Here is a 27147-nt window from a genome sequence, read left to right as displayed (position 1 = left end):
AAGCAGAAAAAGCCTTGTTTCACGAAGATGAAACCCTTACATTTTCATTTCAATTGCTGCTTACTTTGAAAATTAAAAAAAAAAATATATATATATATATATAATATAATATAATATAATATTTCACAGACATACAAAAAAATCCTACTACAATAGCAATGAAACAAGAATTTTCTACTAGGGGTCCTTAGTCCTTACATGTCGACACAATTCCTAACATAGCTAATGGATCTTCATTCTTCACCCAGTTGAGATCATTTTTCTTATTTTTAGGTACCTATGATCTCATTTTTTCCTAGTGATCAATGGCAGTCAAATTCAACAATCCCAAGAACAGATAATAGTCACCACACGTGCAGACCAAAGCCGGCATGAGTAGTAGTTAGGTACAGTAGTATAGTAGGTACGCTTGAATGTGATTTTTTTGTTGTTTTTTTTTTTAACGAATTTTAAAAATAAATGTGAGACCCGTATTTCCTTCTTGGGGTCCCATTGACCCTAAAAAAATCAAAATGTCTTTGGTAGGTACGTGAACATTTCTTGCCACGGTGAGAGATGGTTGATTTGGTATTGAACCTGAGGGGCAAAAGCGTCATCTGAGGTCAGGTCCATGAAATTAAAATCGAAGCCCAAGGCTGGGTCGGGGCCCAACTCAAGATCATTCCACTTGGGCTCGCTCTGCACCTCCTTCTCGCACGTGCCATCGGGCGAAACCACGTGCTCGGAGCAGCTGGAGTCCGTGTGCAACCTGGGCCCCGAATCCGACGTGTCCATGTACAATTGGTCGTTCCTGAAATCATCGTGGCCGTACATCTTGATCTGAGGCTTGGTCTCGTGCTGGAACTGAACCTCCTCTTCTGATAACTTGGCCACTTTCTGATCCACCACCGCAACACCATTGTACTTCTCAATCTTCCCTTTCTTGTTGTAAATTCGGCACAAAACCCAATCATCAAGCTGCCATTCCAATAAGCACAACAGTTAAAAAAATTGTCCAAATCACATATTATTTCTACCTAACCAAACTTTGAAACATTATTAATCCCTGTTCTTAATCTTAGTTAAAAAATTAAAAAAAGAATTTTGTTTATGTATTTATTAAAATACATAAAATTATGTATTAATGACTTTTTAAAGCTATCTCACATTAAATATTCTTTTTATTCCTCAACCAACACCTAACGATATTGATTAGCAAGAATCTTATAATTATTATGAATAAGATTGTTATCGGGACATACCCTCAAGTTGTTGGTGGTGGTGTTTTTTTTTGAGGCGGATCTGTCGACGTTGGCTAAGCGATATTCGTGCATGATCCAATTGGTCTTCACTCCCTTTGGGGCTTTGCCCGCGTAGAACACGAGGGCCTTCTTGATTCCAAGGGCTTTCGGTTTTCCGATCGGTTTGTCAGCTCCGGTAGCCTTCCAGTACCCGCTTCCGGCAGCCCGGTTCGGTCTCGAACCGTTTGGGTATTTTCGGTCTCGAGGAGAGAAAAAGTACCACTCTTTCTCACCGTAAAGAGCCATCTCTGTACATAAAAACATAAATAATAGGACTTTAAGGTGGAGAGAAAAAAAATGTAGTAGAATTAAGACCCTAATGAAATTAAAAAAGGCAAAAGAATACAGAGACTAGAGTGAGAAAAGAAAAAAAGGTACCTGGAAGCTGCCATGGATCAAACTTGTACAAATCGATTTCTTTGATGATGGGAACAGCAATGGTTTGTGCAGCACACTTTCTACACAAGTAGTGATTCACAAGCTCATCGTCAGTGGGGTGGAATCTGAACCCGGGTGGTAATTGGAGTTCTCCTGGCATTCGCGTTTCTTCTGTCCTTTGTGAGTTCTAGTGTTACTTTGTTTGCGACTTGGAACTTGGGAAGGGAGGGTCAAGTTTGGGCTTTATAGGCACGTGGGTAGAGGAAGGTGCTATGTAGGGCAGACAAGTCCTCCAAACTTCGAACCTAGCCCTCAGTAAAGGTCACCGCAGCCAGCACGTGGCAAAGCCTCAGTGGAGGGGGAGCTTTTCAATGCCCCACTGGATTGATACTGTCATTGCTCACGTCACAGCCCCCTCCCTGTTTTGGTAAAATCGTTGACTGTTATCGTAGCGGCTCTGTCTTTTTCGAGTCGACACCATGTGTACCAGTCTCTGCTCTACTGGACCCACTTTTTCTCTCTTCCCAATTATCCCCTGCCACGTCTACCACTATTTCACCGTTCTAAAATATGCTCTTCATTTTGCTTTTCCTTAGACTCCTATGTTCTTACGGTGGCCATTGTAAGTTTTTGTCTACCCGCAAATTTTTACTTCTGTATTACTATTGTAAAGTGCTCAAGTAAAAAAATATTTATTACATGTTTGTATCAGCATGCACTTGAATAAAATCAAAATTTTTATTATTCGAGAGCTCTCCATTCAAATGTTTTTTTTTTTTTTGTTTATATCATGTTCAAATGCGAAATTTAGAAAAATAATATTCTTCAATTTTCAAACTCCATTTATGAGGTCAAATAAAATCAAAATACAACAGCCAGAAGAGTATCTTTCTAGTATCACGAATTGTTGCTTGATATTGATTGATTTAAGAAACATGCTACAGCTCATAAATGATTTTAATTTTATCATCTCATTACAAGACTCCATGCCCCAAAAAAATGATAATAAAAAACTGTTTTCCTCAAGTACTTTTAATTTTTTTTCCTCCAAAACTAGGTTTTGAAGTCTTATGGAAATGTGCATCCATCGTGAAAAAAAAAATCTGGAGTTATTCTCAAATACTTTTATTACCAGGATTGTATTTTTATTCACTACAAGAAACTTCATAATTGTCGGTCATTTTTGTTTTTCGATGATTACTTAATGGCCATTTTTTTGACAAAATTGAATGCGTCAGAAAACATTTTAAGAGACAAAATGAAGTTGTTAGTATCACTGGTTTAGCCACCAATAGATTGTTTTACACCACACAAGAAAAATCGTTGATAATTATTGATAACTACTAACCGTTGATAAATATTTCATCCATAATAATTAATATTTTATTTTAAATAACTGTTAATTTAGATTATATTATGTTATATTAAAATAAATTACTTTTGAATATATAAATATTATAAATAACAAGCATATAAATGAAATGTTATCAGGATTAAAATTCACTTTGTCTTTCATTCGCCTTATCAGTATTAAAGAACGAGACCATTTTAAGTGAAAAATCAACATTTTACTCTTCAATTATCTTGCTTGACCGATGTCTCCTTTCATTTTTTTTAAGATTTAAAATTCTGATTAATTTGAGAATTTTCTATTTTCATTAATAATTATAAAATATCATATTATTATCATTTTAAAATTTATACAGAAAATAACAACAAAATAATTCTAACTTTTTCACTATTTTTATATAAATATTTGAAAAGAAAAAACTGGTTCTCTAATTACTTTTAAAAAAATTAAAAACATATTCTTGTACAATAAAAAAACACACTCTAATAAAGTACTAATAGTATATGATTACTTTAAAACTGGGACGAATATCTTCCCTTAAACACTGATTACTTAAATTGGCTATTGCCTTTCTCTTCACTAGTGCTTTGACCATTAGGTGTGACTTGTGACTTGTGAGGCTCATTTGATAAATTAACACACTTCTCCGGCGGCCAAAACATAGCACAGCACACAAATTAGGCAGCAATAAGCACACACAAATTTTAGGTGTGCGTATCTTCTCCATAAATTTTTAGCGAAAAATAAATAAATGGTAAAAAATTTAATACTCTCATTTTTATTTTTATTTCTCTCTCTATCCGTACTATACAGTAAACAGGATCCACATTCAAATTTTAGGCCCTCCTCTTGCTTTTATAGCACTGATTAATAATGACAGTATGATACTAGAAACAGGTACGAGGTCAAATATATACCATTTCCATTTTTAATTATAAGATTTTTTCCCCAAAAATTTATTTATCTATTTTTATAAGATTTTAAAAAAAATTTAGATATAATAATAATTATTTTTTACATATTTTTATTTAATTATTCTCTCCAACTATTAATAAAAAATAATTAAGTGAATATGAAGATAAAGAAATATAATTTTAAAATAATATCATAAATAATTAATAAATTTAATATAATTAATTATTTTTCTTGAGAGAAGTGAATGAGTTGGAAGGATATAAGTGGGAAGGGAGTACATTGGATATATTATTCAAAGTTGCATGCATTTGGTATATACTACTAATATGCATAGTTTATTTTGCGCCAACATTCTTACGTAGGGGATTGGAAAATGGATTCAGAAACAGTAAAAGGAATGTGAAACCTAGTTCGGGTTGGTGATCCTGGGCGAACGTGGATAAGGACGTTGTTCTAATGTGGAAGCTACCTGGATGTTACCTCGTAATGGATTGATCTAGACCCGTCGACAAGTCCCTTCCCATACAACCTATTAATTGGTTGAGGTTAGGAATCATATCTCATGTTTTGGCCCTTGGGATTCTGATTTTGTCAAATTCAAACCTTTTTGCTTCCCCTTTGGTCAATCAAGTTGCTATCCTCTTGCTTCTTTTTTTTTCTTTTTTCAATTTGGCCAGCTTCCATCCATTCCCCTGTCGAAACTCCTTTGACCTTTTCATTTTTACCCCTGCCCATCAAAAACTTACTTATGTAGTAGCATTTATTTGTTTATTGGTGAACTAAACTTCCTTTTCTTAGAAAACCACACACCGTTAATCAAACAATACACATTGTTTTTCTTCTGCAACAATAAACATCGTTATTAAAATAGAGGAATTAAATGCATATTTAATTCCTCTATTTATCAAAAGTGATGTATAGTTTTAAACACTAAAGATATATTTTATGTAATTTATTAAAAGTAATTAAATTTAGAGAACGTGCATGCGAGACCGAGTGTGAAGTGTGAACACTTAATGTGCGTAAGAATTTACCTGACTAACTGTTGACTTAAAATAATGAATAATTTTAAAGAATGAAGCCCTCGTGCTAGTTTGTCTGCTTATGGATATGATTTTCTGCAGCTTTTGGTCCTTGAAATTTTCCTTAATTTCGTCACAGTATTATGAAATGGCATCTACGTGTATACTTGAGCACTAAGTTTTCTAGCTCCTTTTGCTCCATACAACATAATCATGATACATGCTCGCCGCCGTCTATTTAGTGGTCCAAATTCAATAAACTATTTGCTTAAAATTAAACAAAGATATACTGGTTTAATGAACATGGTTAAGAAACATCTTTGTCAATCGTAAACCTACTTGGATGTAGAAAGAGTCAACAGGTCCAAAGGGATATGAACATTTTGTTGTCTAGTAAGTTTGGCACCTTCTATGAAGCTTCTTCATCCTTCGCACTAGCTAGAAGCTACCAACTTCGACTCCAGCTTACTTTCTGCCTTGTTCACTAAACGACAAAAAATATAATGGACAAAGCTTCAACTGGGCTGGGACTCATCATAGTTAACGGGCTAGCACCTATTGAAGATTGAATGGCCCATATTATGCTGAAAACCACTAGGGAGTTGCTATTCTCATCCTAGGTTTGCTATTCTCAACGGAAGTTCTAATGCTTAAACAAAATGCACTGAATCAACACAATGGATTTTTAAGAAATAGTAACCTAAATTATCTTTCAATTTGGTGTACCAAAGACAATGTAGAAACCCAGGTTGGAAGGTTTGATTGTTTGAATTAAGATATAATAAGCATGGTACTATGGATGGGTTTTTTTTGCATGAATAGCCAGAAAAGAACGGCAGAGAAAAACAAAGAGAGGACTATGATGAGGAATTTTGACAAAACCCTTTTATTTGCAGATGTGGCCAGCTTTGATAGCTAAAGCAAAAGAAGGAGGACTCGACGTGATTCAGACATACGTATTTTGGAATCTACATGAGCCTCAACATGGAAGGGTTTTTTTCTCTTTCTCACATGTGTGCTTAATGAACATTAAATATTTTCCATTTTTTATTAGATAAAATTTACTTAATTTTCTCTCTTTTTAATCCTAATCTACTTCTTTCTAATTTGTTAAAATAACATAAAATAATAGATACAATATATATTGAATTTCAACAACTTGTATTTAAAAGTAAAGAAGTTAACTGACTTGACAGTTCAAATAAAATGGGAATGAGATTAATTTAGCCTGGACGTAGTGTATGGTATACATGCAAATTAAGTATTTACGAAGTAAATACATATGACAGCTAGTATGATCTTAGCGGTAGATATGACTTGGTGAATCAACATATCAACGTTATTAAACTTAAGAGTTTACCCAAACTTGTGAGACTTCCATAAATTCGATTTGTAGATTTATAAGAGTCTACTTTATATAAAAATAATAATAAAATATCTATAAATAATATACTAATTAAACATTTTAACAATATAATAAAACAAATAGTAAATCATAAAGTTCAAAATATTTAAATAACCAAGTCTAATAATAATACTAGACAATAACTTGTAGAGGTTATAATAGTGATAGATTATTCTCATCGAGGGTTTGATATTATCAGAAAATAAGAGTTTGATATGATTAAAGGTGAGAATTTTATATTTGAGAATAACACGCTAAATGAAAATATGTTGAATGCTAAACAGACAAAAAACAATAAAAAAATGACTTATATTTTTTGTCCTAATTTTTTTTAACTTGTTAACTCGTTAACTCGGTTTTAAATTTGATAGTCCGCCGAGTTTACTTTGAGTTTACCTAAATTTTACTAAAAAAACATATACTCAAGAGTCAAGTCTCAGATGACAAGTGAACTCATAAGAATTAGAATTAGCGGAATTAGCTCGAGAGTTTAATAACCTAATTTTGAATTTTCCTTCAATCTTCTCGATCTCTTCCTATTTTCTAGCTGGATGAAAGAAAGTTTTGGACGCGGTTAAAATAAGCTGAACCAGTGGATCTTTTCTGTGTCCGTGACTGTTTGAACTTGTTTGCTTTAGTCCTCTAAATTTATATATAAGTAAAAAGAGTGAACTTAAATAAAAATATAAATAAATTTAATTTATTTTATGTTTTTATTTTTAAAATATCATTTATTTAATTATAATTTTATTTTCAATAATTTCTTTTTATTCATGATAAACAGTTGTAGTGAAAAATATTTTAAAAATAATCTTATTTTTTACTTGAGATTGGAAAAATTAATTGATGCCAAATAATTTTTTTAATTAGTATAAAATTAATTATTTTTTTTATATGTATGAATCTAGAGGAAATATATATTATACCATCAAAATCTGCTTTATCTAAATTAATCAATTGGACTCATTAATTGTGATGTACATGTAGGGGATTCCCATTTTGGTTACATGATGTTCCTGACATTGTATACCGAACTGACAATGAACCGTTCACGGTAATTATAAAATGAATAATTTTAAATTCTCCCATAATATTTTCCTATTAATTCTTCTACTTTTATTTGTATGATAAATATTCAATGTGTTTTATATTTTAAAGATATTAAATATATTTATTTTTTTATTTATAAGAGTATATAACATTACTCATACAAAATTCAATTGATTTTGTGAAAGTATCCTCTGGGATTGGCCTAGTGGTAAGAAATATGAGTAGTTTGTACAAAATTTTATATTCAAATCTTATTATTGTCCTTATACACAAAAAAATGATTTTGTGAAAGTAAACATACCAATTAATAATAGAAGTTCAAAATATTTTTTTTTTCTAAAAATGAATAATTAAGTTAAATTTATTGGAGAAATTGATTAAAATAATTTTATAAATGATTACTATAGTATCTCTTTTGCATTTTTATTTATTGTTAATTATGCATTTTAATGAGTAGCTCTACATGCAATATTTAAGGAGGCCCAATTATATTGTCACGGGTATGATTCCTGCCAAATGAGTATTTTGATTTTTGAACCATGTAGTGTACTAAAACCTGATAGTTTTTTTTTTCTTAAATATCCCAATATAATCGTAAACATGGAAAAATAAAGATTGATAATGAATATCAATACGTGGAAAAAGCATTTGGAGAAGAAGGATCGCAGTATGTTGAGTGGGCTGCGAAAATGGAAGTGGGCCTCAAGACTGGCGTACCGTGGGTTATGTGCAAGCAAACTGACGTTCCTGATCCACTGGTCAGTCCCATTCAGCCCAACTTTTTTATTTTCACAAATTTAGCACTTGTAAGGAAATGATTTAAAAGTTACTTTTCCAAATATATTATTTGATTATTTTAAAAATTTTAGACATTTTTAATTAAAAAATTAGTTTTGTTCTTTAACAAATCAATTTCTTAGTCTAATTTTGCTTAGAAGATTTTTTAATAATTTGTTGGCAGCAACATTTTTATTTTTGAGTTTTGCTTTTATATTCAGATTAATGCATGCAACGGGATGAGATGTGGAGAAACTTTTACAGGACCAAACTCCCCCAATAAGTCTAATTTTGCTTAGAAGATAAAAGGCTTTTTATTCATCATATATCTCAATTAATCGGGGTTTTTTCTTCATTTTCTCTCTCTCTTGAAGCTATCAAGTTTATGGAGGTGAGCCATACATAAGGTCTGCCGAAGACATTGCATTCCGCGTCACTCTTTTTATTGCAAGAAAAAATGGAAGCTATGTCAATTACTATATGGTATCAATATTAACATATGCAACTCTCTTGATTTAATAGGATCTCTCTACTGTCCCCTCTGTTCTCTGTTGCTAGAATAACCTCTAAGTTACATTTTGTTTTTTGTTTTGCAAACTTGGTACCATGGTGGAACTAACTTGGGGAGAACGAGTTCTTCTTATGTTATAACATCTTTTTATGATCAAGCTCCACTTGATGAATATGGTGAGTATAGAACATTAATTGTTTTCCTACCCCGACATCCACATAACAGGCAAATAAAGGTAAACAAAAGTGTATATATAAGTGTAGAGAGGTTGAGCCCGATTGGTTTGAATAATCGGATCTCTAAATTTTTAAATTTTTGCATTAGGTCTATTAAGGCAACCCAAGTGGGGACATCTCAAGAAAGTAGAGCAATTTCTCTTTAGGTCAACTACAGGAGGTGAGTACTTTCATTCCCTTTTTAGATGTTTATTTGCACTAATTAATTGCATTTGGACTTTGGTTTCAATTAAATCAGGGTTATGTTTTTGAAGAAGAAGGAAAATGTGTTGCTTTCCTTGTAAACAATGATCACGTGAAAATGTTCACCGTCCAATTCCGCAACAGATCATACGAATTGCCTCCGAAGTCAATTAGTATTTTATCAGATTGTCAAAATGTGACTTTCAATACAGCAACGGTAAGTTAACACCTTGTCAGAAATTAATTAAAGTGTGTATGCTTGGTGATTATATATAACTTTAGTGATTAGTTGTTTGTTTAATTTTACTCTTCTATTTACATTCATACATAGGTAAATACAAAGAGCAACAGAAGAATCATTAGTCCAATACAAACTTTCAGCTCGGCCGATTAATGGGAGCAATTTCTGGATGTCATCCCTAACCTTGACCGGACTACGTTAATATCAAACTCATTACTTGAGCAAATGAACGTAACCAAAGATACATCAGATTACCTTTGGTGTACTCTTAGATTAGTTATACATAAATACATCCACTTATCTGACATAAGGGTTCAAATATATCTGACATTCCTTTTTATCTATTCAATCACATCATTGGACACTGATGGTGTAATTCATAAACTTGGTACTAACTAATTACGAAACTAATTGATTCTGTGAACAGGTTTGAACATAATTTATCTTGCAGTGAATCAAAACTCAGTGTTCAGTCTGCTGCTCATGTTACCCATGCTTTTGCAGATGGCACATACCTAGGTAAATTAGAATCATATATATCTCAAAAGGCATAATTGAAACTTGAACCCTTTAATTGTTGTTTCAAAGATCAGAGACCAAGAGTAATAAAAATTAAATAAAAAAAGAGAGTAAAAGAGAATCTGGGTCTTTATGTGCTTGTTCAACATAACAAAAGAAAAGAGGATTAAATGAAACAAGTGGCTGAATACTGATATCATCCAAATATACTTAGTTAATATAATTATAATGAAAGTGACGTTATACGTTGATTAACTCTGCTAGGAGGAGCACACGGGAGTCAAGATGTGAAGTCATTCACCACACAGGTCCCCCTAACCCTAAATGAAGGGGCAAATAATATATCTATACTAAGCGTTATGGTTGGACTCCCGGGAATGTTTCTAGCTAGATATATCTCATATCTCATTTATTACAGAAAGGGATTCTTCTACTAATTATTTTTATCATCTTTCATTGAAATTATCACCTTAATTACTTTTGATATCAAGGAAAAAATGATTATTTTTTTCTAACAATTGTATGACACTTGTTAATCAAAAGGATGCAGGAGCATTTCTTGAACGAAGGCCTAGTATTATAAAAGCTTGAGTGGGATAGAAAATCCAAATACTCTTTGGAATTTGTTGTAACTTTTAACATTAAAAAGGAATAAAACAGATAAATAGAAGAAATTGTGTGATTTTTATGTATTTGGTTAGAGTGGGATAAAGTCACGGGTGGAAATGTAAAAATTAAGGGTATGTTTGGTTTGTATTTTCATTTTTTGTTTTAATTTTTTGAAAATTGTTTTTATTTTCAAAAGATTAAAATTCTGAAAACATGTTTGGTTTGACTTCTTATTTTTTTGCTTTCAAGAAATAAAAACACTTAAAATGCGCTTTCAAAAAAAAATATAATTTTAGATTTACTTAAAATTACATTTTCTGCCATCGTGTTTTCATTTTACCTAATGACATTTTTGATTTCAACTCAAAATGAGATTTTATTATTTCCAGTTTTTGATTCATTTGAAAAAATATTTTCACTAAAAATGTTTTTAAAAATCTAACCAAAAGTGAAAATGAAAACAGAAACAGTCAAACCAAATGTCCTTAATGGTTCCGCTATTAAGCAAATTCCTCTTCAAATGGGATAAAAGTAAAATGGTTTATGTTTTTTTTTAATTTGTTAAATATTATATAATTTTTACAACATAATTTTGAAAAAAATGATAAATAATTTATATGTTAAAGAAAAAATATGAGGAAGTAAGAGATAATTTTTTTAATAAAGTTGAATTGGATGGTCAGATATTTGGCTAAAATGATGCCAACTAATAAGGTTGAAGACTTTTGTTAATGTGTTACTATAGCAGTACGTGCATATACCATCATTTAAGTTAAACATTATTTAGGAGATATAAAATTAATATAGTAATAAAAAAGAATGACTTAAGAGTGAAAGAAGAAAAAAGATGAAAATCTTTCACCAATATTTTTAATAAAACTAATATTTATCAATTAAAAAAAGTTAAATACCTTTTCTTCGATTAAACATTTTCAATATTATTTTTCTTTTCCAATTATCTTTTCATAGTAGAAAGACATAATCTCTCTAAAGGTTAAAATTACGAAATAGATTTTACTTTCTTCTGACAAAATATTATTCGACATCAGACGTACAATATATCAGAGAATCTAGATCTAACCCCTCCCTTTGAACATGTTAAGAAGTGTGTTGGATCACAAACATCTTTCTTTAATAACATTACTTTTACTCAACCCTGGTCAAATGAAGTAAAACATGACATGTAGAACAATGACATGACCCACGTGTACGATGAAGCAGGTGTTGTGCATGCTACTTGACACGTTAGTTGTAATTCAGAACAATTAACTCGTGTCTCTCAGTTCTAAACTTCTAATCATTTCCGACCTACATCTGAATAAGTGTGAATTCCCCCTTTCATGCATCTCGTCATTTTCATTACACCTTTTTCTTTTTGGTTCAGTTCAGCTAGCTGCAGCCTGCAGGTAAGTTATATGTCTATATCTATACGTATCAGAATGTTTAAATCAATTTCTAATTGGTCAGGATTAGGATTATGCATTACAACGAGCAAAGAAGATCTCCAACCCATTTCACTTACGAGCATTCGTAAATTTATTTTTTTTAAAAAAAAATATTTATTTGGAAAATCTTAAGAAAACGTAAAAAATGTCATAAATATAATTACAATTTCAACGATATTAATTAACATTTTCCTTTGGCTTATAGCAATTTTGCATGATCATATCGTTTCTATCGTTATTAAGTGCCTTCTTTGTTAATTCCCAGAATTTATAACAACTTCTGACTATGACCATGTCGGGTCCTGAAGAACACGGAAGCATGAGCTTAATGGGTTCGTTACGTGTGATAGAGCTGCAGCTAGTGGCATTCGCGTTGGTTTTCTCAGCAAGTGGTCTTGTCCCTCTACTCGATTTAGCTTATTCGGCCCTTATCTCCATCTACCTAATGCTACTTGGGCGTTTTGCGTTTCCGTCGCATGGGTGTGCGCCGGGCCCGATGTTCCACGAAAGTGGGCTTTTCCAAGTGTACGTGGTTGTGGGCACGACGGTGGGCCTGTTCTTGCCGCTGGCCTACGTGCTTGGTGGGTTTGGGAGAGGGGACAAGCAGGCGGTGCGGTCGGCGAGCCCACACTTGTTCTTGCTGGCGTTCCAAATACTGACGGAGAATGTGATAAGTAGCTTCTCGCTGTTCTCGCCACCAGTGAGGGCCATGGTGCCCTTGATGTACACTGTGCGGAGGATCTTTGTGGATATTGGTTGGATACATGATGTGTGCCTCAACAAGACTTTGCCCCCATATGCAAACCTCAAGGTTCTTTTAATGTTTCATGAGACATACTATCATAGTTTTTTTAAAGTTACTAAGTAATTAATTGATAATTTTTGTTAGTAAAGAGTTGAATTTACCATCTTTTTCTCTCCCTTCTCATCTTACCACCAAAGTGGGGGTTAATCATGACATCGGGTTTTGTTTCTTTATAAATACACTCTTATCTTTGTTTCGGGTTGATATTCTAATTTCAAAAAATTTGACTTTGTTCTTCTTATCTTTTGTATTAACAGTGTTAGTTTTAAAATGTGCCAAAGGCCCTATCTGATGTGAGATCTCCCAAATTTTCACGTGATAAAGCAACAGAATTTTGATCTGATAGAGAGACACTTTTAATTTTTAAAGATCAACTTAAAACATTTTAAATTTTAGAACTAAATTTTAAAAATAAAATAAGATGAGACTAACAATATATTTTAGCCTTTATTTTAATAAATTTTGTATGCAAGTTTGTTGGTCATTTTAATAAATTTATGAATGAAATTTTGGAGGATAAAGTTTTATGAAATGGATGTTTGATAAAATTGTTTACTTAAACAGGATAAGGCGTGGTTTTGGTTTGGCAGGGTTTTGGCAGTGGCTAACCTGGTATATTTCTCCATCAATCTCTTTGGGTTCTTGATACCAAGGTTCCTGCCAAGGGCTTTTATGAGATATTTCCAAGAGAGGGGAGAGATTTATGCCAAGCTAGTTGAAGAGAAGCGATATGTGAATGTGGTCAACAATAAATCCCATCCACCGGACAAGAAGTAACATTAACTAAGGATTTTTGTCAATATCTGTTACTATTTTAAACGTGTTAGTACCTTTTTCCTATCTTAATGATGAGATGGATTGGTGTGTATATTATAGCTGCTTGCACAAAATATAGCTGTGTTATATACTGTTAGTTAACCTCTGACATTTGGTTTTATGAATACATTATCACAGGTGAATCGTAATTCGAGTCTCTCTCCCCAAAAAGGAAATCATCTGAAAAGTCAATGTTCTCATGAAGTAGTTCTGGTACCTTTCAGCTTGGATAAAGTTCATCAAGTTATTAACAGATGTCTTGTTTCTCCCGAAAAGATTTGCTTTCTGTTTAACAATGACTCAACATGTATAATAAATAATTTTCCACGATAAGGGACAAGCCAAGTTGAAGATTAATTTTACAGTTTCTTCTGTTATTTTCGCCTGATTTGCACCGTGGTTTTCTGTTGACTACATTATAACTACATTTTCCTTCATTAATATGTTAGTTTTCACTAACCAAGTGTTTTAAAATGTAAGAAATGCTAGCGAATTAATTATGTTTTAATATTTTCTACTATTGGTTGAGGATTTTTTTTAATAAGAATGAGAATCTTGAGAGGAATTTTTTTTTTTTTGGCCTTCCGAGGTTTTTGTTAAAGGAGGAATTTTCTTGGTGTAAATTGAAGTTGAACTAAATTTATGCAATAAAATCAATATTTAATAAATTAACATTCATGTTTAGTCACAAGTAAATAAGAATTTGAACCTCAATGAAGTATAGCTCAGATGATTGAATAAAGATGTAAGTTATAAATCTTTGAACACCGTTCTTTATTCCCAAAACGGATTAAAAAAAAGAATTTGAACTCTTAAAACGATACATGATAATAATAGTTGACAAATTAATTTATAGTAACGGATGAACATTTATTCACTTAAATAGTTTTCAAAGAATTATAAAGGCTGTGTTACTGGCTAAATTATAAATCCAGAGACAAGTCCAACACAAAACAATGAACAACAAAAATTAGAGGTGGTTAACACAATGATCCCGTTCAATATTGATGATCAAAACGTAAAACATAAAAATAGCGCCAAGGAGGCTTTATCCCATACTAGACAAAATTGATCATATGCATACAAGAGGACCATTCTATTCAGCATCACCAGATATTTGCAGTCAGACCAGGCCGTGGCATTCCAGAGGATAAAGACTAGAATTAAAAACATAGGTTATCTTTCATGCATCATTGCTTCTATAAGTGCAGCTTCTTCTTCCTGGAGACAACACAAACAATAAAAAAGGATTAGGGATCAAACACAAAAATAAATTAATGTTCAATAGAAAGAATGTAACCACGTACCACCAAGGCATTAAATTCGGTCTCCTCATCTATGGCGTCAATGACAGCAGGATCCTCAAGTAGATCCTGTTCACAAATGTTGCCATTAGCTACACAAGCAACTAAAATTGAAACTGAGGATGAGACCACAGTTAAAGGCAGCCAAAATCTAAAGTGCTGTTTACTTGAGAAAATATATTTTCTGTTTTCATTACTTATTTTCACTTTGAGACAAAAAGGCTACACTGAAAGTGTAAAACATATAAAATAAAAAGGACGCATGCAACATATAGAATATGAGATTGGAACTAAGAAAGGAACTTTGGAACAAATTTTGTAGTGAATTAGTGATTGCCTACTTACATCATCAGCAATGTATAACATCCCGTTCTCACCCTGCACAAAGAATGGACAAAAAAAAAAATCAAATATTTTACGCCAACTATATAAACTTGAAACCAAAGGAACTTTAACACTACATTCACATAGGCACTCTGGAAGGTTTTCAATCAACTATAATCTGCCTTTCAGAGAGAAAAGTGACTCAAGATAATATGGAATCCAGAATCCGGCCACTGTTCTTAAATGGCATTAGTTGCTCTAAAGAAGCTTGTAAAAATGGAAGCTCACCTTCATAGCAACAAAAAGAAGTGGATCAGATGGTGTATAAATCATGTAGCGGGCACCTTCCTACAAGGAAAACGCCATATATATTAGAAACACGGTAAAAATTAGTGTCCATATTTCTACTGAGGTTCGCAACAGGCCAGAGGCTCCTTTAGCAAGCATCTAAATTTTAAATATTGGATGAGAACAATTCAACAAAAAATGCATCTAATAAATAAAGCGAGCTTCTTCATGGTGTGGTGTAAACACAATATGGATGTGAGAAAGTAATTTCGATATAAGAAAATAACGATAATGAATTCAGTATCCAGGATTCTTCCAGTAGACTTGATTAATAGAAAAGAATAACAAGAAAATGAGAGAAGCGTTCATATGGTAACACAGGCAGGGGACACAGTAACCAGTAACCACACCTTCACATGAAATATACAACAATTCATCTCAGAAAACTGATCATTACCACCTAAGAAAGCACTCAGGCAGTCACAGACTGTTATCCAATATAACTAGAAAAATTATGATACATCCACATTCTAGAAAGGAGAATGATTGCAAGGCAATTTTGATTCTTTGCTAACTTAGAAATCGCTTTATTCGTTTAGTTAAAACCATGTTAGGACATGCTAGAATATATGAAGATATCTCATCATATTTTAGATTGTCTTACTTGGATTATCCCTTGAACTTAGTTCCTCTATTTCTCATCATCTCTTAGCATTGATTACATATTTCCTTTTCTCATGATTTGTTTCCCTGATTAATTAGGAGTAGGATAAATATGAATAACGATTAGTACTTTGGGTTTTATACACACATCCATGCATTTCATTACAGAATAGAATATTATACAAAGTCTCTCTCCTTCAATAGCTAAAATCACAAAATTTCAATGGGACAAAAGCACAATTGCTTGGAAGAATAAAAGGAACACAAAGTAGTTAGTTTAGATGCCGTTAAAAAAACGTAGTTAGTTTAGACAATTAGTTAGTTAGAGGGGATTAGTTAGAAATTGTTTTTTGAGAGCTTAGCGAATGAGTAGTGAAAGGGGAAACCCTTTGGAAAGAGGAAACTATAGGAGGAGAGCTCTTTCTACTTGTTCAGTTCACTCTCAGTCAAACAAATTTGTGTAATTGAAGGCAAAAAAATTACCTGATCGAAAGATGTAATTTCTACACCTTCAGTTGGCAAGCCATCTACTCCCTTGCCGTCATCTGCAAAACGGTAAAAGCATCCTAAATTATTTTAGGGGATAAAATTCAAATAATTGTGCAGTAGATAAAGGAAATAGAACAAAAAACAGAGAGAAAGCTACATCTTCACCAAAAAAGTTGACTTTCAAAAGGAGCAAAGATTAAGTTAGCAAAAGTTGATATTTAGCAAATTCAAGCTCTAGCCAGGTAGTATCCAAAAAATTGACAAGCTTTTAGCAAATATAAATGATGTCCAAACCACATGATGCAACAAACCACTCATGAAGTATAGAATCTGAAATGCAATAACAGCACATTTTGAACCAAAAATTATTCTGTAATAAACTAAATAAAGCTCTGTTTAGTCTATATTCTGATGACAAAAACAGTAAACAAAATTACTTTAGTGAAAAGGCAGGCAGAAAAATCCTTGCCTGTGTGGAAGTCAAATATGTCTTCTTCTGTGTAGCAAAAACCACCACGTGCTGTATAACAATACCTGATATGGAGATACAGAAATATTTTATGATGATCAAACACAAAAGTTAATTTCAGATCTTTCTGGGTAACTAGAAACTGCCAACATACCCACTATAAACAAGATGCATGTGTATCTTGGCAAGTGCATAAGCTGCGGCAGGCAGAATAGATTCAACTTCCTCATCACTGATCTAAAACACAATAAAAATATGAAATTGAGTGAGAAGATCCACCAAAGGATAACAAAAGAAAACGAAAAATGCGGGGTCCATTTGGTTGGAGAAAATGTTTCCTATTATATTTTTCTCTCTGCGGTAATAATTACAAAAAATGTCACGGTTTTGCTTTATTTCCTCTTTTCGACGTTTCGTACTAAAACCTGTACAAATGTTTTCAACGTTTTGGATACCTCTAAAGTGTGAATTGTGAGAGTGCCTTGTAATATTAGGGATATAAAAAGAGTGCATTGTGTGAGAGTAGGAGATGTTATCTTCATCTGTGGATCCTAATTTTTAAAGTATTATTGTATGCATAGTCATAGAGAAATATTACTTCTAAGTCAGGATTAGAAGTAGCACTAGCATCACTAATGAGTATATAGACAAATGAATTGAAGGCTTAGAGTGTGAGACAGAAACTTACAGCAGACCATCCATCAGCTTTTGTGCTCTTCAATATTTGGACAGGCCTGCAGTAAAAACAAACAATTCATACATACCCATAGTCAAGAACTAATAGAATGTGCAAGTGAAAACTGTTTTTATTAAAGGGTAATATTCAGCGTCCAATGTGTTGTTGTTATAAACCAACGTGCAACGCGCTGTTATATATCAACGTCCACTATTTGTGAAAACCAGAGTCCATACACTGAGTTGTTTTTTATTTGCGGCCTTAATCACTTACACAATCGATTTATAATTTAATTTGTTACTTACGTGTCAACAGGGCAGAGCAACATACATTCATCTCTCTCGGAACTTTTGAAGACTCTCCTAATCACGCACTCCAACGGAAGGTTGTTGGTAGGATCAACCTGTCAAAGAAAATGTCATTGAAATTCTACAGAAGAATATAATCACAAGAAGAAGAAGAAGAAGAAAACTGACGACAGTGATAAGTCGATTTGGGGAAGCGTGGAGAACGTTGCCGTTATCGTCTAAGACGAATCCAGCTGGCGGTTCGGGCAACGGCATGGAAGGATAATGGATAGGAGCATCGGAAGTGTCGGGGCCATTTTGGAGGGGAAAATCGTTCAGAACTTGGAAATCATCGTTGGGATTCATTTGAGGGAGGGATTCGTCGGAAGTCTTCTTGCGCTTCTTCTTCTTGTTGTTTTTGTTTTTGACGGGGTCGGTGCGTGAATTGGTGGCGCGGCAGAAAATTCTGGAAGTGGAAGTGGCGGAGTTAGGGATTGGAAAGGTAGCAGAGATTGGGGAGGGAGGGAATTTGGGAGACTTGTTCAAGTTGAAAGTGGGTGGTGCTGATGAATGAGACACTGCTACTACTGCCATTACTCTCTTCTTCTTTTCTCTTCTCTTCTATAATATCTCTTTTCTCACTCTCACTCTCTCTCCCGCAATCATTTTCATTTATCGTTATTGTGTTTCAAATCAACGGCTGTTATCCTCCTCCAACTCAAGTTTCCTCCTCAACTCAACCCACTTTTCCCCTGTACTTGGGAAAATTATCTTACACCATTCATTCTTCTTTAATTATATCTTATTTTATTAATATTTCATATAAGTTTAAAATAAAATAAAAAAATACCCGGTACCTTATTTAGAGGAATGCTCCATCCATCGTCCTTAAACTTAAAGATGGGTACATAGGCATACCCAATATACTTAGGCCTACTTCGCATGGGTCATAAAATTAATAGGACGAACCAGTGGGCAATAGGGCATTGTTGCGTACACCCAACAAGAACAGCAATTTAGTGATCTTCCCATTTTATCCTTTCATAGAAGGATTCGAATCATCTAATATGTATACCTCATATTGGTGAACATGTGATTTTATTAGTACGATACTCTAACCAATTAAGTTAATAGATCAATTATATTATAAAATAAATAATGTTATTATATATAATATTAAAATTTCTAATGTATATTTAATGGACATATAAATTTAACTAATAAATTTTGTGACAATAAATTTTAATATAACTCATAAATTATTTAATCCGTATATTTTTTATAAATAAAAGATATTTACTATTAAAAAAATAATTTATTAATAAATTAAAAAAAAAAATTGAAAAAAAAACTTACGGATCACGTAATTCAGATGAATTAACTCGTACGGATTACGTGATCTGTATGAGTCATACAGATTAACTCATACGGGTTACATAATTCGTATGACTCATACGGATTACATAATTCGTATGAATCATATGGATTACGTAATTCGTATGAGTTAATCTGTATGACAACTAGTATAGATCATGTAATTCGTATGAGATATGCGAATTATGTAATCCGTAAAAATAAAAAACCTTTTAAGGGTATTTTTGAAATTTTGTTTTAATGTTGGGTGCATAAGCAATATGCTTGGTGCACCTAGCAAAGCCGGTGACAATAATGAAAATGGGCTTCATTATTTCGTTTGGATCAATAAGAAAGCCTTTATTAAAAATTGTATATTGTTTTATTGAATATAAAGATGTGGAAATTTGGTTGCTAGTTAATTAATTAGGTTATAGCTAATTAACTCCTTAGACTTGGAAACAAGATTGATTGGATATGGTCAAATTCAACCATTTAACCATAATTAAAAATTGAATGAATTCCCCATTAAGCTCCTAATAAATACTATCTAATCAGCCATTAGTTTGTAAGACTTTGATAATGACAATTAATTAAGGTTGAGGATGAGATGAACCAACTTACTTTTAAGAGAAGAAACTTCATGGCCACTTAGCTAAATTATTTTAGATACTTCATAATATACATAAGATTCTCATAAGACAAGAAGATTTACATAAGACATACAATAAGAGAAAAATGTATGGATTAATTAGGATGTAAACCTAAGTGATTAGAACTCATTAAGTGAGTAATGTGATTAAGTATGATGTTTTTAATGATAATCTTGATGATTATAATTGTGAATATAATAATGATCTTGATTAAAGTGAACATGCCATGGTGATGTTTTGGATGATGGTTGAGATTTATGATGAGATGGGTTGTATAGCCTAAAGGCACGAGGACAAGTTAGGTGTAACTCTAATGAAAAGTTTCCATATATTTGAATCTTGAATCATAATTATTGTAATGACATGTAATTCTTGAGCATAGATAGTATATATGAGAATGGATTGAGTCATACTCCCATAAAAGTAGTGTGGTTGGTGTTGATGGAGGTCATTGGGAGACCTTAAGGATGTTTGGGCACAAAATTCTACATAGGATCAAGTGAAAATGTCCTCATGTTTGGGTAAGTTGATTAGCCCCACATGGACATCCAAACTAGTTGTTATTGCACCCAAGATAAATTTCAACATATTTGCTAAATAGTTTTTGACACATGTCGCCATGAGAAAACGATGATCATTGATTATTAATCATAATTTTGATTGAATCACTCAAGATTATGAGATAATTTCATGGAGTAAAGTCATTGAGCACATGCATTTACATTTGATCATCATATTTCAACATTGTCAACATTTTATGTCTATATATATATATATATATATATATATATATATATATATATATATATATATATATATATATATATATATATATATAGTTGAGTTCCAGATGAATTGATTTGCTTTCTCTAAATGAGATGATCTATCTAAATTAGACCTTTTTTACATGAGAAAGTTTTGTGTATGTGACACAATTTCATCATTTTGCATGATTACGTATTATTGAAAAAAAATTGTTTGTATTTTTATCTTTTTGTTGTTTGATGAGATTATGTTGTGATTTTAATATTTATTTTAAAAGAATTTTCTTAAGAAAACATTTAATTAAATGAGTAGGGAAAAGGAAAATTATGACATTTAAATTTAAAATTTAAAATTCAAATTTTCTATTATTGTTAATAAAAGTGAAAATTAAGAGGGGGACAATGACAATTATAAACACATCATTAGTGATAAAAAAAAAGGTTGGCTGAATTTTGAACATAATTTTAAAAGGACATGGGTCAATTGCTTCTCCTCTTTGTTGCTCTTTTCTTTTGTTAAGCTTTCTCCCTCTTTACTCTTGGGTCAATTATTTTTTCTTTGTGAGTTCTATAATCTTAGTTCTGGACAATCTTGTTGTATCCTAGGAGATTTATATGAAACAGCACAAATAAAGTTAGTGACTATCACACCTCACGAAGTTTAACATGTTCGTGATTTTTGACTTCACTAACAATAGATTATTGATCCAACATGCCTCTTCTACCAATTTGTCACTGTGATACCTTTGAGGAAGATGGTTAGTGGTTGAACTACTTGGTGCAGTGCATTATCTATGACAGAAGATTGATGATTATAGATTCTTGGTGGTGACTCCACTTTCGTACATTATGTTCCCTTGGAGTTGCATTTTTCTCTCACAGAGGAGATAGCCACACATTGACTTTTCCACCCTATGCAATCCATTTTTTGAGGAGGAGCCTCCTCACGTGGAGCTCGCGAGCTCACTAGTATGGTTCGTGGATTCAGATTTAGATTAACTAATTTTTAGCTTATGTACCAAGTTTGCATGTTGTTGTATTTTTCTCTCTCCTTTATGTGTTATTAATTTGAGTTGTATTTTTGACTAAAATCCTTTATGTATAGATGGAATTATACTATCCTGTTATGAGCCCTCATTGTTTACTATTTGCTAAGTATCAACCTGTAAACCAAACCAACATTGTTTAAGTGATTTGGAACATTGATATTACATTAATATAAAAATGGTAAATAATATTAAATTATCATTTAAAAATAAAATGCTTTTGGCCGTTGGCACACGACCCTACTAGAGAGGATGCATTCTCTCGGATGGGAATATAGAGAATGCTCACTTTGTGCATGCGTCACTCCAGTCTAGAGATTAATTGTAAGTTTGAAACTCAGAAATATGATGAGGTCGATCGGTAGTGGTTAGATATGGATTTGAATATATTTAATTTTCAGCACTCTTGTAATGGGCAGAACTGAAAGACATGCAACTTAAATTGTCACCATTTTGGTGTACTTGGATAATATATATGATGACCACTTCCGTTCGTGCTACTTGTAGTTGAAAGATCTCGAAGAAGAGGCTGTGGGGGAAACAATTACTCCAAATCCACGTGGGTTTATGGAATTTATCTTCGTCATAAAGATAAAGAATAATGGAATATGCTACGTACACTCATATTATAGCTATATAAGTGCTTTTCATTTTGCACTAATCATCCAGAGGCTTCTGCATTGGAGTTTAGTTAAAATTAATAATGATAAGTTAATAACATATAGTTATCAGAATATGTAGTGGAAGAACAATAACCAATCGAATCAGTTAACCAATTGAACCGATAAAATTATTTGTTTGACTACGAAATCAACTATAAAATCGATGTTCAGAGCACTTTTCTTTTCGCACTTTTGTTATGGGCACGATTTTTACAACTTGTTGCTCAACTATCGTCATATTTATCTTATTAATGGTCTACTTAATTGAGAGGAAAAACAACTACAAAGAATCACTTCAAAAGCGATACGCCGAAAAGAAAATAAAGATAACCATTGGATGGGTGACTATATTGTATCCTATTGGCACGCTTGTTATATTTATGTGCATATCTGACAAAGTTGTTCTTTGCAGACAGCTTAGGCTGCTTAGCATTATAATTAGAAATCTCAAAAGAAAAATCTTTCATAATCTTGAAATATTGTAATAAATGACCAGTTAATATCCAGCATGATCTGTATTAATTAATTTTTATATACCTATTATTTGTATAGATTTAATTCTTTTATATTTATTTGTATATAACATATATTCTTCAAACCATCTCATAATTGAGTGTAAGTACTTTAGTGTTTGGAGGGGAATTATAGCATGTCTCTGACCAACATCTATAGAGATGAAAAAGAATTGAAAACCTTACATGTGACCTTTTGAGGTTTGGCTAGCCATTCAGTGCTTATATCTGAGATCACCACTAGCTACTTTATAAAGTAGAACGTGATGAACTTCCATGCCCATACCCATGACTAGTGTTATGGTTTACGTCTATAAGAAGAGTCACCTAATTAATTACATTTTGTTTTGAGACTCTAGCAAGTTAATTAAATCATCTTGTGTTCAGAGCCCAAATTAATGCAATAGATAGACTTAGGAATTAATTAGCATGACCCACCACTATACCCAATTTGGAGGTCAAATCCTCCTCTATATACCCACTTTCAGCGGTTCTTCCTTCCTTTCACTTATTTCATGTACAATCATCAATCATGAACATGTTGAACATTGCACTCTCACAATCAACCCAAAAAATAAAAATATCAAGTGAAAATTCTGGTTCCCAGTACTATTTGTTTAAGATTCTCCAGAACAACTCCAACTAATTAGTTAGTTTGTCTTCGGACAATATATATCATATGTACCACCAGAATATTAACAAATGATAAGAGATCATGAGTCAGTTATCCTCACATGTCTCTTTGACAGGAGATATTATAATGTAGTCCCACCATCATCTTATTGAGTTCATTGCTTTCTTAATTTTTCGGTGATTCTTGCCATGATTAAGTAGTGGAATATATACTTAGGTGCTGCTAACCTTGTTCTCGCTTGCTTTTGGCCTTGAATAAGTCGCACTAATTTGATATCTTTTGTAGAGTTTCGGAAAATCTCAATCGTACACCTCATTTTTGGGGTACGACTGAAAGAAAAAAAAAATTACAGAGAGAAGAAAAAGAAAGAGAGATAACTTGTATAACAAATGATATGTTGAGAAATGGTTAGAAAAAATAAAAATAAAAGAGTCAGAATAAGATAGAAGAAAAATTGAATATATAAATATACTTACTAAAAAAATTTCAAGTAAAATCTAAAAGAATGATTAGATAGACCATTTTCAATGAAGTCAAAGATGGTGAACAAATCAAGAATGCATTTTCGGACGTCTTCATTCCTTGATGATGATGATATAAAAAAAAACTTCGGACGTCTTCATTCCTTGATGATGATGATATAAAAAAAAAACTTAGTTACAAAAAAAAAAGAATAAATTATCATTTCTTTATTTTATGTATATAAAACTTTAATTTGTAAAGTTTGCATAAAATCTTTCTTATTCTACAAATACACTACACTTAACAACCTAGTTATTAAACTACATAATTTTTTTTAAAATAAATTATATACTCTCATTCGTAATCAAAATTAAGAATATTTATTTCACAGTTTATTAATGGAGTCTTACTCTAGATATCTAATTATAAATATTTTATAGATTTAATAATTTAATTATTAATTTTCAAATTATAACAACTTATTTAAAAATTAGTTCTCAAATTATTTGACCTTAAAATTTACCTACTATATCTCCGCATAAATCAGGAATACAAATCAAAGCAAATTATTGCACAACTCAATTCAACAAAAACAAGGTGAGAAATTACTTTTGTTCCTTTCAAAAGCAGGAAAAGAAGAAAAAGGAATACGATGTGGTGTTTTATTCCTGCGATTAGCCTTTATGTGTAATAGGGAAGATACAGATGACAAATCAAATGTGTAATAGGGAAGATACAGATGACAAATCAAACGTGGGAAGTGGAATAGATTCCTATGTTATATATTAACAGTATAGGGGTGAAGGAGAGGAATACAGAGCTCTACTTTTTTATTTTGTATTTTTAAAAGAAAACTAGGATCCCGTTAATTAGTAACTTTCTAACGTTCTCCCCTTTTCTGGATTATATTTGTAAGCTTTAATTAAATTAACAAAAGTAGCCAACTAGGATGATATAAGTGGTCAAAGAATTCGGTTCCTAAAATCTTTCTTATTGAACAACTCTCCTCAAAAATACTTTGATAGTCAGGGATTAATTGATTAGATGTAACTAAGTAAAACTGGCCTCAGTTATAACTCTCAAACGAAGGAACATGATAAATATTACTACTATCTTATAAGGCGTCAATAACATGTATGCTAATTGATAGCATCTGTTATGATACTAAAAACTTGCATTGGTTTCCAATTTTTGTCACGTTTTTGGAAAAGAGGGCTGCTATAGTTAGAGATATGATATTATATTTTACCCACTGCTTCAAAATTTAACGAGGTTTTGTGGGAAGTAACTAGTTAGTATGATTGCATGAATAAATGATTTTTTTTGGTATATCAGAAGGATATGAAGAAAACAAGAAAGACCAAGATCTGACAAATCAGCCACTAGCAGAGGTCCCTACCGAGGAGGAGGCTGAATGAACTTGCCACCATAAATTATTAAATTCCACTTGAAAGAATGTCCACATCATGGGTATTTGGTTGCATTATTGATCAAATTTAGGGATATATCAGTAATAGCATAATAGAATAATGTTATTCACAGTCTTTTACAGTGCACCCACAATCCATGTATGTTGATTACATTCATCTAGATATCAGAGAGGAATTAAATTGATACCATTAAACTCAAATATGCTAAAGTAAAATTATCATTAATCCTAAACTAGTTATACACTTTTTCTTGCGGGGAGTTATACAATGATTTGGTGATATATAAAGAGTTGGAGCAATAAAGAAGTAATGAGTTTTTTCACTAAAATAACATACTCCAATCACCAATCGTAAAAATTTGATTGTGCATAAATTCAACGTAGATAAATAAAAATGTTGTATATGATGAGTATACAAGTAAACATTATGCTGTTTATTTTTTTTCCTTTGTGTTGGGTGTGTAACAATCTTCTTTGTTCTCTTTTTGGCTGTGCATTTCCTTTTTCTCTAATACTACCTCTAAAAATGATACTCCTTTTAAACCTTATAAATTTATAAAAAAAAATTATAAATTTATAATTTATTAAAATTCAAACTACAAAATCTTAATCATAGAAGTCTTTAAAAAAATTATAAAAAACATTACATTCTTATAAACTCTTTTAAAATCTACACAAAAAAATTTATAAAAAAATCTTTTAAAATTTTAAATGAATACACCTCTCTGAAATTGTCATTTATTAGGAATTTAATATCGGATTAGCTTTCGTAAGTATATTTTTTTAATATAAAAATTAAACTACTACTATATAAAACTAAAAATTAAAAGAGTAAAACCAAAAAAAAATATATTAGGGCTGCATACACAACTATTTGGTTTTTTGTTCTAAATCTTGGCCGCCCTAAAAAGTTTTGCAGTTTTTTCCATTTTATTGCAACTGGAGCCGTTATAGCATATGTCTCACTGCACTCCTCTCTCGTATATATTTTAATAGTTATATGATATACATTAGAAATTAAAAAAATAAAAAGAGAACGTGCTTACCCATCTGTATGCATTTGCGTAATGTTCTTCATTTGTCAAGTGAATTTGATTATTGAGAGAAGCCGAATTCTGAGTGTCTGCAATTCGTTCTTTTATGTGCTTGATCAAATGCTTGACAACGAGAATATGTGCCTTGAGAATATTTGTCATTTGAATGCTATATATATATATATATATATATATATATATATATATATATATATATATATATATATATATATATAATTCAAATGACAAAAATGATTTCATTTTATAAAAGTAATATAAATATTTATTTTCTTAAAATATAATCAAATTATTAACTAAATTTTAAATATTATTATCCAATTTTCCCATTAATTATTCTTAAACAATAGTTTTATGAAAAAAAATTCTTGAATTTTAAACAACATAGTTAAATGAAAAAACTTGGCATATATCTAAATCCCTTTAAACTTTCGAAGTTTCATTTCTAATTTTTTTCCACGAGTATTAGATTCCTCAAAACCAAAACCCCCTATAAATAACCCATTTCTTCCCATAACAAAACGTACTTGTACCAAG

General features: G+C 31.7%; 3 protein-coding genes and 1 long non-coding RNA gene across 5 annotated transcripts; 2 read left to right on the top strand and 2 right to left on the bottom strand.

Annotated features, from left to right (window-relative positions):
- Positions 1–91: 91 nt before the first annotated feature.
- LOC114413252 (NAC domain-containing protein 2-like) lies at positions 92–1890 on the bottom strand. The gene is made up of 3 exons (XM_028377533.1): positions 1659–1890; positions 1242–1528; positions 92–957 (listed from the first exon to the last, which is right to left on the bottom strand). The coding sequence occupies exons 1-3, from the start codon at positions 1816–1818 to the stop codon at positions 508–510; spliced, it is 897 nt and encodes a 298-aa protein (XP_028233334.1). The 5' UTR covers positions 1819–1890; the 3' UTR covers positions 92–507.
- Positions 1891–8461: 6571 nt separating this feature from the next.
- LOC114411563 lies at positions 8462–9873 on the top strand. Its single transcript, XR_003666484.1, has 4 exons — positions 8462–8924; positions 9014–9085; positions 9164–9325; positions 9440–9873. It is a non-coding gene; the product is annotated as an uncharacterized LOC114411563 (long non-coding RNA).
- A 1903-nt stretch (positions 9874–11776) lies between these two features.
- On the top strand, positions 11777–13931 carry LOC114413251. Of its 2 annotated transcripts, XM_028377530.1 has the most exons (4): positions 11777–11883; positions 12188–12733; positions 13292–13549; positions 13682–13815. In XM_028377530.1, the coding sequence occupies exons 2-3, from the start codon at positions 12209–12211 to the stop codon at positions 13502–13504; spliced, it is 738 nt and encodes a 245-aa protein (XP_028233331.1). In that variant the 5' UTR covers positions 11777–11883; positions 12188–12208; the 3' UTR covers positions 13505–13549; positions 13682–13815. The 2 variants fall into 2 exon arrangements, with proteins under 2 accessions (XP_028233331.1, XP_028233332.1); XM_028377531.1 differs by lacking the exon at positions 13292–13549 and having other exon boundaries at positions 13682–13931.
- A 461-nt stretch (positions 13932–14392) lies between these two features.
- LOC114413250 lies at positions 14393–18792 on the bottom strand. The gene is made up of 10 exons (XM_028377529.1): positions 18233–18792; positions 18062–18159; positions 17769–17814; positions 17235–17317; positions 17081–17145; positions 16606–16667; positions 15460–15519; positions 15193–15225; positions 14851–14916; positions 14393–14764 (listed from the first exon to the last, which is right to left on the bottom strand). The coding sequence occupies exons 1-10, from the start codon at positions 18635–18637 to the stop codon at positions 14720–14722; spliced, it is 963 nt and encodes a 320-aa protein (XP_028233330.1). The 5' UTR covers positions 18638–18792; the 3' UTR covers positions 14393–14719.
- Positions 18793–27147: the final 8355 nt, after the last annotated feature.

The sequence above is a fragment of the Glycine soja genome, chromosome 5 (genome assembly GCF_004193775.1).
Source record: "Glycine soja cultivar W05 chromosome 5, ASM419377v2, whole genome shotgun sequence".
NCBI classification, from domain to species: Eukaryota; Viridiplantae; Streptophyta; class Magnoliopsida; order Fabales; family Fabaceae; genus Glycine; species Glycine soja.
The sequence above is the reverse complement of the archived record's forward strand: the minus strand, read 5'-3'. Positions and strand labels throughout refer to the sequence as shown.

Coding starts and splice junctions, on each gene's coding strand:
- LOC114413252 (XM_028377533.1), bottom strand. CDS start 1,818: ATGCCAGGAGAACTCCAATTACCACCCGGGTTCAGATTCCACCCCACT. Junction 1,529..1,658: donor TGATCCATGGCAGCTTCCAG/GTACCTTTTTTT, acceptor TTTTATGTACAG/AGATGGCTCTTTACGGTGAG. Junction 958..1,241: donor CCACCACCAACAACTTGAGG/GTATGTCCCGAT, acceptor TTGGAATGGCAG/CTTGATGATTGGGTTTTGTG.
- LOC114413251 (XM_028377530.1), top strand. CDS start 12,209: ATGACCATGTCGGGTCCTGAAGAACACGGAAGCATGAGCTTAATGGGT. Junction 12,734..13,291: donor CCCCATATGCAAACCTCAAG/GTTCTTTTAATG, acceptor TTACTTAAACAG/GATAAGGCGTGGTTTTGGTT.
- LOC114413250 (XM_028377529.1), bottom strand. CDS start 18,637: ATGGCAGTAGTAGCAGTGTCTCATTCATCAGCACCACCCACTTTCAAC. Junction 17,815..18,061: donor TTGCTCTGCCCTGTTGACAC/GTAAGTAACAAA, acceptor TTTTTACTGCAG/GCCTGTCCAAATATTGAAGA. Junction 17,318..17,768: donor AAGCTGATGGATGGTCTGCT/GTAAGTTTCTGT, acceptor ATTGTGTTTTAG/ATCAGTGATGAGGAAGTTGA.